General features: G+C 43.4%; 1 protein-coding gene across 1 annotated transcript; it reads right to left on the reverse strand.

The window, feature by feature from the left end:
- Positions 1-1,042: 1,042 nt before the first annotated feature.
- Positions 1,043-3,916, reverse strand: LOC138775784 (zinc finger protein 547-like). The gene is made up of 3 exons (XM_069956031.1): positions 3,880-3,916; positions 2,542-2,682; positions 1,043-2,019 (listed from the first exon to the last, which is right to left on the reverse strand). Exons 1-3 carry the CDS (start codon positions 3,914-3,916, stop codon positions 1,235-1,237), a joined length of 963 nt encoding a protein of 320 aa, XP_069812132.1. The 3' UTR covers positions 1,043-1,234.
- Between the last annotated feature and the right edge of the window lie 6,467 nt (positions 3,917-10,383).

Below are 10,383 nucleotides of genomic sequence, written 5' to 3' on the forward strand. Positions count from 1 at the left end.
GTCCTATAATCCTGTATAATCCTGCCCACCTTGTACGCTCCAGGAGCCTGCTTATAATGGATACAAATGGACAGGTAAGACAACGGACCAAGGTGATGACCACCGATTGTACTCCGGAGCTCATATAAACCTGCATGTAACAAACTGGGAAACATGGCCTCTACCGTTATGCATAAAAAACAGGGAAAACACATGTCCAAGGCTTAAGCTAAATGTGTGTGACAGAAACCACCATATAGAACTGTCTGATTGTGAGACTCCGCTTCTCATGCAAGTGAATGAGGTTTTGAGGCGACTTACAAGAAGCCATGACAGCAAAGCGAATTGCTAAAAAGTCAATGCACATGGGAGTCACATGGCCAGACACAACATGGCAGTTCCTGGTTACATGATCAGAAATCACAGTGTAGCCACAGACAGGAGAGAATTACTAATTAGGTTCCGTGATGTCTCTTTGAGACATGTTTTTTTTTTTTTGTGAAAACTATTGTAGGCCTATCCACAGAATACGCCCGACACTCCCCTCAATCAGATGTTCACCACAGCCACGTCACGCTCTCTACACAGTGGATAGAGCTGGACCCAAATGGTTCCATTTTGTAAGTAGTGGTTGCGTTGGTTAGTTCCCAGCATTTGCACTACACAATGAACAGGGTCTTCTGTTTCTATTCAGTATGTAAAGAAGGTGCTGCAGTTGTAGTGATCAGCTGGGGTTCTGGGTGTAGACAGGTCATCAATAAGATTTCACTGCAAAACTGCTTTAATATTCACAGGCCCAGCCCTATGTTTACCTGGTAGCGACAGAGGTGTCGGGCAGCCATCTATCTTCTTTCCAAAAAGTAACGGATCTGTTCTTTCATTAAGAAGTCAGGGCAGCAAGCTGTCAGTCATCTCTCGTAGTCTATGCCCAACTAAAGAGACAATACAGGTTCACCCTCAGACAAGAAGACTCACTATACAGTCCTTTGGGCTGACTGCCCTTCTATAGCTTCTACATATAGAATCACTCTAACTACAAACTGCCCAAAGGGGCAGAAAAATTGTCAGAGAGGAGTCAGGTGGAGAGGTGTTCACCTTCCTATGGATCATGGAGGTATAAACAATAGAAAACTTCTAACTTCAAACCAGTATAAAAGTCTTATGTCTCCTCGGAAAGAAGGGCGCCTGTACCCTACACTGCGGCACTTGTGGTGAACTTTTATAAAAAATACCTCAAGTATAAAACTGGTGGCCGTCAGACCTCTTCATGGTGGAAGGCCCACTTGTGTTTCATGAAATGTGATTTATGTGCGAAGCGTTTCCCGCACAGGCGGCACATGATAGGATTGTCATGATCGTGAATCTTCTCGTGTCTGGCCAGCTGGGACTTGGTGTCGAAGCGGTGGTCACATTTGCTGCAGGACACGGTCTTGCCTTTGGTGTGCCTCCTCTGGTGAACCAGCAGACTGCACTTATGGCCGAATTTCCTTCCGCACAGTTCACACTCGAAGGGTTTCTCCCCGGTGTGCGCTCTCTGGTGGATGATGAACTGAGACTTGTAGTCGTACTGTATACCGCAGATAGTGCAGGCGTAGCGTTTAACCGCGTGATTTTCCGCCCGATGTTTGATCAGTAAAGATTTGGTAACAAACACTTGGCCACAGTCCTCGCACTTGACGTCCACCTCCTCCTCGTAACTCTTCAGGTGCTTCTGGGATTTAAGGTGCCTTTTAAAGGCCAGTCTTTTGGGGAAGGTCATGTCACACTTCTTACAGTGATAGATTCTTCCTTTCCTGTGTAGCAAATTGTATTTCTTCATTTTAGTGCTTTCATTGGATGCACTGCCATCCTTCGGTAAACTGGAAGAACCTGGAAGACTTGTAGATAAGTCGTCATCCCCTTGCGTAGAGTCATCTCCATCTTCTTCATCAGACAATACCTCGGACTCGCTGAACTCGCTGACAGCGCCATCTGGCAGCCAGTCTGGAGAATTTGGTTGTTTTGTGGTCTCTTTAACTTCTTCTTCACTTACTGATTCATCTGTTTGGTGGAAGCAGAAGACAAGTCAAGATGTCTACATGTGTGAGGTCAGAGGATCATAGGGTGAAGTATTATTATTTCAATTAATGGGTTATACCAAAATTAACAGATGAAATGATGGGTGTAGAAGGTCACAAAGACTGTCAATTGTAATGTCTCATTACATGTCAAGAGTTATCGATTGCAGTGGGTCTCAGTGGATCAGTCAAGTCCAGTCCACTCTCCAGCGGCCGAACGAACATCTGACTCTTACGCTTCATAGATTATATTAAGCCGGATAGATTTATATATATATATATGGGCCATTCCATCCAAACTAAACTTTTCGTAACACCCGTAACACCTAGTTAAACCTAGTAAAACTGAGACTTAAGAGTCTTAATGTATATTTATAACTTTTGTGGTTAAATTGCATTTTTTTAATTAGCGGTTAAAAAAAAATGTTTAACTAGTTGCTACGGTTGTTACGAAAAGGTTCAGTTGGATGGAATGACCCATATATGGAACTGGTGGCCGTCTCACCTGAATCTGTCTCGTCCACCACTTCGGTGAGGTCCTGCGGCTCCTCTGTCACCACATCTCTATAGAGCTCTTTGTGTGACTTAATGTAGTTCCACTCCTCGGTGGAGAAATACATTGCAACGTCGTCACATTTACCGGCACCTGCAACAAAGAAATGGGGAAATGGTGAGTTACCCCTGATAGCGTTTAGAGGGAAATTTCACTAACATTAATAATTACTAAATTCTTAGCCTGGACGGGACTGTATTTGTTTGTATTGTTTGTCCTTGAACAACCCAATTCAGAGAGTCACCTGGTCTAGGTCTCCTACGTTTCCAAGAAATGGAAACCACCACTAAATTACTTTCCATCCATAAACTTACTAGACTAGTGCGGAGACAATTTTCTCATGAGGTGGTTGAACCGCTATGATTCCCCTCCTTTTGGGCTACCCACGATATCTGTACTCTGGCAAATCTAAATAACAATAATGTCTTTATCTCCTTTACTGACCTGGAATTCAAAACATACAATACCCCTCACACACTTCTTCCGATATCTAGAAATACGCATCGCCCTACAGAATCAGATACCAGATATATCATTGTTAGAGCAAACTCATTTATTTCTTCCTCTCCTCTTATCGGGACACTTAAGTCGCAGGGCTGGCCTCTACCTTATAAACTCACCATCTGAAACAATGGCCGCTCCCCCCATACCGGTAAGAGAGAAATGGGCTTCTACACTCCAAGCCTTTCAGGACGAGGACTGGGAAAATATATCAATTGTCAGTATCCCCTGCGGCAGATAACAAAATAATACAACTTAACACAATTCACCAGCCCCATCTTACCCCACAGCGCCTACCATCCTCTTGTCGGCTACCATCCTCTGTCTCTGCTGCCTCTTACATTTATTATTGCTTGCCCCCCCATATATGCTTTCTGGGAGAAGGTCCTATTATTTCTGTCCTAAATAGCCTTCTCTTCCCACTGACCTTAGAAATTTGTCTCTTTGGAGGAAGACCATTGGAAACACCAACGCGACTCATGTATCTTCCTACAGGAGGAGCCGACTCTTGCTAAGAAATGACAATTTTGGCTGATCACCTTTCTCTCCATAAACATGTGGGAACAATAGTTAATTTAATTATTCCCAATTAAATGTGCTGTATCAGCATTGGGGATGCCCATTGGAAATGTGGGAGATCTAGAACCAATCCCTCTGACTACCATGAAACCTATACCTCACCCCCCTAATACATCATCATCCACTAATTCAGTTGTCCCTTACATTACATGGAACAATGGTTTTTAAACTGAATACTGAATTTCCTTATTTGACTTTCTATCCTCTCACAGATGCCATATATTCCATTGGCTTTGAAATGGTCCATGTCCATTACTGTGGAAATGTTGTTTCTATGACGTGTTATGATTAGCGTTGAGCAAAGTTGCTAAACTGTTCAGGTTCGGCAATGTTCTCTGAACGCTCAGCATTTGAATACCAATGGCTGGAAAAGTTGGATGCTGCCTTGGGGAGTGCTGAAAAACATGGATAGACAAGTTCATCAAGTCCGCTCAACACTAATTAGGACTCCATTATCAATAACATGAGTTCTTTGATACTCTAAAAAAGTAGGAAAGGCTTGGGTATGAGGGGACTGGTGGCAATGTCCGGCACTGCACTCACCTCCTCTGGACTGTCAGGGGGGTCATCTCTCTCTGCAAGCACCCATTTCTATAGAGGAGAAAGGTAAAAAAATTGAACTATTATTGAGTGTTTTAAGCCTTAACCCCAGGTGCTTCCCTTTCCCCAACCTCCTCACATCCTTTGAGAACACAAGACAAGGTTTGTCAGACATTAGCTTCACCATGTCTATATAGTGACCTGCACTACAAGGTCCAGAAGAGCTGGGCAGACCCCATCAGTATTGTTATGTCCAATGCCTGACACTGAGGTCCCCCAAAAGGCCAACGAAGATTCTGACAAAATATTAGAGAAGGAAGAGTCATGTACAACTGGAGATCTCAAGAGGATTCACCTCCCCATTTACTTCTATATCTACTGGCCTCTATACAAGCCAGGCAGAAGGTACACATTGATGTGGATAGTGATCTTAAACTTACAGAAGGTTCCATAACGCCGCTAGACACTATCTTCTTAAAGGGTAACGCTAGCAACAAAACATGTCACTTATCCACAGGACGTGTGTGAAAATGGGGTGTTCGACCTCTGCGACCCCAATTCTCCCCACAGCATGGAGCAGTGGGTCAATACACAGTCTATGCATTGTGTTTGGGAGATACCAAGTGGATATGGGATCAGCTATAGGGGCTGGAATATATCTAATGGTTTTTCTAGAAAAGGGAAAAAGTCGCACTTCCGAATCCAGGTAGTGGGTGCTATACGAGAGTAAGTCCTTTGGCTCGGGATCCCAACAAATACAAAAGAAAATTCCGCAGCACACCAGCGTCAAGTGAAAAAGAAGTGGTATTTATTGCATGTAGCAAGGAACACAAAAGGGATGCAACGTTTCTGTCTACTCCAAGACCATTCCAAGACCATGCTTGACAATGGTCTTGGAGTAGACAGAAACGTTGCATCCCTTTTGTGTTCCTTGCTACATGCAATAAATACCACTTCTTTTTTCACTTGACGCTGGTGTGCTGCGGAATTTTCTTTTGTAATTGTTTTTTCTAGAAATCTTCCTCTGAGAATTTAGGTAGACAGATTACCAAGAGCTGCTTACATCTCCAGTCAGGAGAGCCACGATCTCCAGGACCTGATTCAGGAACTTCTGTGTCATCAGCTTGGAGGCTTTTCTATAAAGGGTGTGTAAGCAAATGCTGCATGAGAGAGACCTAAAAATACAAGAAAAATTGAGGGGATTAAGATGGAAACTGCTTCAATTATCTGAAACACAATACTCATTGTATTTTCAATGAGGGTAAAAAAAATAAAAATAAATCGAAAAAACAGAGGCCAACTGTATGTGGTTCCTTATGCATGAGCTGAATGCAAGTCTATGTGTCCCCATTACTCCTGTGAGGCTTCCCATTCCTGCCTGTCTAGGTCTGTATCTCACATACATAACAGTCAGGTAGTGATTCACATGCAGGGCCCCGGCTTACCATCACTTCCTCCATGGCAAAAATAGCCTGCTGTCTTTCACAGGGACGTTTCTTGGAAGCCGAGAGTTGTCTGGGGTCATTCCTTGCAGTAATGCCGCCCAGTTCTGTAGACCTGGCTCTTCTGATTCCTGGTTTGCCGCCATTCTCTCAGGCTGCCCCACACTCATGTCTTTTGGAGGGACAGCAGGACCGAACCTATAGAGGTAGTCGGGTCTAACGTTCCAGGAACTGTCTCTATGGTGAAGCTCCATCTCCGAGCACTGAATGGCCTTGTCAACCGAACAAGTTAGTGACTTCAAACCATTATAAAACTTTCCCATTCGTGTGGAGGTGGAAACTTCTCGGACGAGTATAGGTCTGGTGAGCACCCGATGCTCCGGACGCCCAGTAAGGGTCAGTGTTGGTGGCAATGTGCCGCAGTCTGTGGTTATAATCGGAGTACGCATCAGGCTGTTCTCTGGGAGGGTACGAGCCATCGAAACTGGAATCCGAATGAAATGGTAACTCGACCTCCTCCTCTTTTATGATGTTTCTTTGAAGGCCTGGAAATATAGTTGGCACGGCGTCTGGTTTGAGCTTCACTTCCGCACCGTGGATCATGTAACAATCGGGGGCAAAGTGATCAGAGCACATCCCAAACCTCTCCGAGGGGCTCATGTCCAGAACCTGCCGGGCAGCGAGGTCTAGATCACCAAAGTTCTGTCCCGTCTGCTGGAGCCACAATTCACTGTTGAAAACTTATTTGGAAACATATGAATAGTGACATCAGGATGCTGGACCTCCACGAAGTTAGGACAGTCAGTAACAATACATCTAGACGTGACATCCGCCTGCAGGAAAAAACAATCAACATTGGATATTATTTCATAAGATACAGTATAAAAGGGCTCTCTTACTGCAGATGAGTGACAATCAGTAAGATCGCATTCGTTGGTAGTGGCTTTATACGGCACAAATAATCATGCAGCCAGGCCACACGAACGATCACTACATAATCCATAAGGCCACCTAAATAGATTGTTATCGACCGCACGTTTCTAGTTTAGATGGATGTGCGGCCAATAACAATGAGGTTACCGGTTACAGAAAAAAAATCACACCAGAAAACGAGCAGGATTTTGCCCTTTTAAACAAGCTGATTACCAATATTGAGGGTTCCTAGGACCATTCATTACTTATAATCTGCATATGTAAAAATGACCTTTTGACACTGGGTTATGCAGAAAAAGTCACTAGATGGTGATTATATTGTTTCAGATACACATTACTAAAAAGCTGTCATGTTATAGAAACTACCAATGTAATACTGCCCTCTATAGACCAGAATATACAATCAGTACTATAATACTTTATGTACAAGAATATAACTACTATAATACTCCTCCTTTATACAAGAATATAACTACTATAATACTGCTCCTATATACAAGAATATAACTACTATAATAGTGTCCTATATACAAGAATATATAACTTCTACTTATGCACTCTATTATTACAAGAATATAACTACTATAATACTGCTCTATATACAAGAATATAACTACTTAATACTGCCTCCTATATACAAGGAATATAACTACTATAATACTCTCCCTAATACAAGAATATAACTACTATAATACTGCTCCTATATACAAGAATATAACTATTATAATACTGCTCCTATATACAAGAATATAACTACTATAATACTGCTCCTATATACAAGAATATATACTATAATACTGCTCCTATACATAGGGATATAACTACTACAATACTGCCTCTATATACAATGAATATAACTACTAAAATACTGCTCCTATATACAGGAATATAACTACTATAATACTGCTCCCTATATACAAGAATATAACCACTATAATACTGCTCCTATATACAAGAATATAACTACTATAATACTGCCCCTATATACAAGAATATAACTACTATAATACTGCTCCTATATACAAGAATATAACTACTATAATACTGCTCCTATATACAAGAATATAACTACTATAATACTGGTCCTATGTACAAGAATATAACTACTATAATACTGCCCCCTATATACAAGAATATAACTACTATAATACTGCTCCTATATACAAGAATATAACTACTATAATACTGCTCCTATATACAAGAATATAACTACTATAATAACTTGTGGAGCAGGTCTGAGTTAGCACCAAAGTCTGTGTAGTGTCAGCTGTATACCCATGAGCTAGGATCATGTGCGTAAGGAATCTAGGCAATGGAGGGCAGCATAGGGGTGCAAAAAGCTTATTGCAAAGTAAATCTATTGGGACTGTTTCCCGTGGCTAACCACGCATCTTCCGGCCCTGCGACCCCCATGCCACAGGACCAGGCCCCAAAAACACCACACCAGAACCCGCCAGCACCGCCGGCGGAGAAAGTCGCCCCCAAACAGCACAAGTCTGGATGAGGTATTGCGCTCACATAGCTGCTGCAGTCAGAATGGGAAAATACAGGAGATTTAACTTAAAATTGTACATGGGGCAGTATGGCTTGATCAATTCATACACAAAATTCTGATGTGTTTTTTATTTAGCCTAGGGGCACTAGTATCAGCCATAGGTGTGAGGTGCAGCACGCTTTTTCTTCCCTGAACCGCATTTTGTTTCTCTCTTTTCTCCGTGTTTTGCACTCCTCCTGGTGAGACCCACATGACCGCAATTAGCAGGAGACACCTGGGTGCACATGGTTTTAATCCCTCCTGTCTTTTCCCATTCTGTCTGCAGCAGCTATGGTGAGTGTAATCCTTATCCAGACTTGTGCTGCTTGGGGGCGACCTTCTCTGCCGGCGGTGCTGGCCGGGTTCTGGTGTGGTGTTTTTGGGTCTGGTCCTGTGGCATGGGGGTCGCGGGGCCGTCCCATGGCCCCCGTTCCCTGACTGTGCACGCCTGCGGGGTTGGTAGCCACTGACTGGACGGTGTGGACTTAGTGTAGGGACCCAGTGTATCAGATACCTGCACGATGGTACATGGGGCAGTATGGCTGATCAATTCATACACAAAATTCTGATGTTTTTTTATTTAGCCTAGGGGCACTAGTATCAGCATAGGTGTGAGGTGCAGCGCTTTTTCTTCCCTGAACCGCATAACTACTATAATACTGCCCCCTATATACAAGAATATAACTACTATAATACTGCCCCTATATACAAGAATATATACTATTACTGCCCTATATACAGGAATATAACGACTATAATATAGCCCCAAATATATGTCAGTCCCTACCAGTATTATAGATTATAAACTGAAGAGACTTGCCGATTGCTCCTGGTCTGGGTGGAGTGGACTGGTGGCTGTGCACTGGGAGTAGCGCTGCTCCACTTCAGCGGGGGTGGTGGTGGAAGTGCTGGTCCCGCTGCTCACTAGAGATGGTGAGGAGGAATCATAGTCACATTCTTCAGTTTTAATATGGATGATCCTGGGTCCAATGACGAAGAGGACAGAAAAGAAGGCTGGATAAAGAGAGTAGGGACGGCATCCTTCTTTAGTATCCTCTGGGACCCATCAAACCATCGTGTCGCTTTCTGGAGAGAAGTGGCGAGAACAGATCCTGTATTCAGATCGCGATTTGTCATCAATGATTTTTTGGGAAACTTCAGCAATGTCCTGGAAGTCCAGTCCTGTCTGTAGTAGCCATGACTTTATCCTCTCAATGGTATCGGGAAATGAGTGAAGAATCAGGCCGTGGAGATCGCTCTTGGATGTTATCGTACATCCCTTCACGATGCAAGATGTCATCCTGCAAGGAAAATGGAGAAAAACAGAAATAAGAAGCATACAACCATTCAGCTCCCTGTGTTTAATGGATCATGCGTTTGTGACACGCATAGACTGTAAAAAGTATTACAATCTACACCCATTTATTTACCTTTTTTGAATATAAATGCTCCATTGGTCAATGTGATTGAGCTTTCGAAGACAGCATTCCAGCTGTAATACACCCATGTGATCCACAGGGGGATAACTGTTCCAGTTAATGCAGAGTTTTTTTCTGACAATTCTATGAAATGAAATACGCACATATTGCCGGTATCGTGGGGGGGGGGGGGGGGGGGTGTTCTGGAGCTTACCTTTCATAAAGGTCGGGGAAACTTCCAGATCTGAATCCGTAGGATTGACAGATAAAGGTGCAGAGTCCTATAAAGAGAAGACAAGCGATATAGTGACCAGGAACCGGGCACCAACAGAACAATGACCAGGGCCGGAGATGGCAATACAGTGAGCAGGGTGTGGACACCAACAATACAGCGAGCAGGGGCCGCACACCAACAATGCAGTGACCAGGACCCGGACACCAACAGTACAGCGACGGCTGACATAGTGACCATGGCCATACAATAGTGATAACCAAACATCAGAAAAATGTCCGTGTTTGGCCATGTGGCACTCAACTCCTGGTGTCTGGAGAAAACCTGAAAACCCTAATGATGCTTGATGGGAGTCCTGGAAAAACATGGATACAGCCAGTTTTCCTGATAGCCTAGGGTGGCATCCAATTTTCCAGACGCTGAGAGATAAATGCTGAGGTTGGTTTTGGCCCCACCAGTAACAACATGGACATCATTACCCGATGTTGGCTCATCACCACCAGAAAGCAAAACAATACAGTGACAACAGGCGGACACCAAAAATACTGAGACAGCGAGACAGGGCCGGACACAAACACTTCATATATTTTATCCTAGTAAAGGTGGACATTTCCT

The sequence above is a fragment of the Dendropsophus ebraccatus genome, unplaced genomic scaffold (assembly GCF_027789765.1).
Source record: "Dendropsophus ebraccatus isolate aDenEbr1 unplaced genomic scaffold, aDenEbr1.pat pat_scaffold_2054_ctg1, whole genome shotgun sequence".
NCBI lineage: Eukaryota > Metazoa > Chordata > Amphibia > Anura > Hylidae > Dendropsophus > Dendropsophus ebraccatus.

Bases quoted from the DNA above. Each gene is read 5' to 3' on its own strand.
- LOC138775784 (XM_069956031.1), bottom strand. From the start codon at position 3,916: ATGGACCATTTCAAAGCCAATGGAATATATGGCATCT. The intron at 2,683-3,879 runs GTGAGAGGATAG...TCTTTGTTGCAG, and splicing joins CAATGGAATATATGGCATCT to GTGCCGGTAAATGTGACGAC. The intron at 2,020-2,541 runs GTGAGACGGCCA...TCCACCAAACAG, and splicing joins GGTGGACGAGACAGATTCAG to ATGAATCAGTAAGTGAAGAA.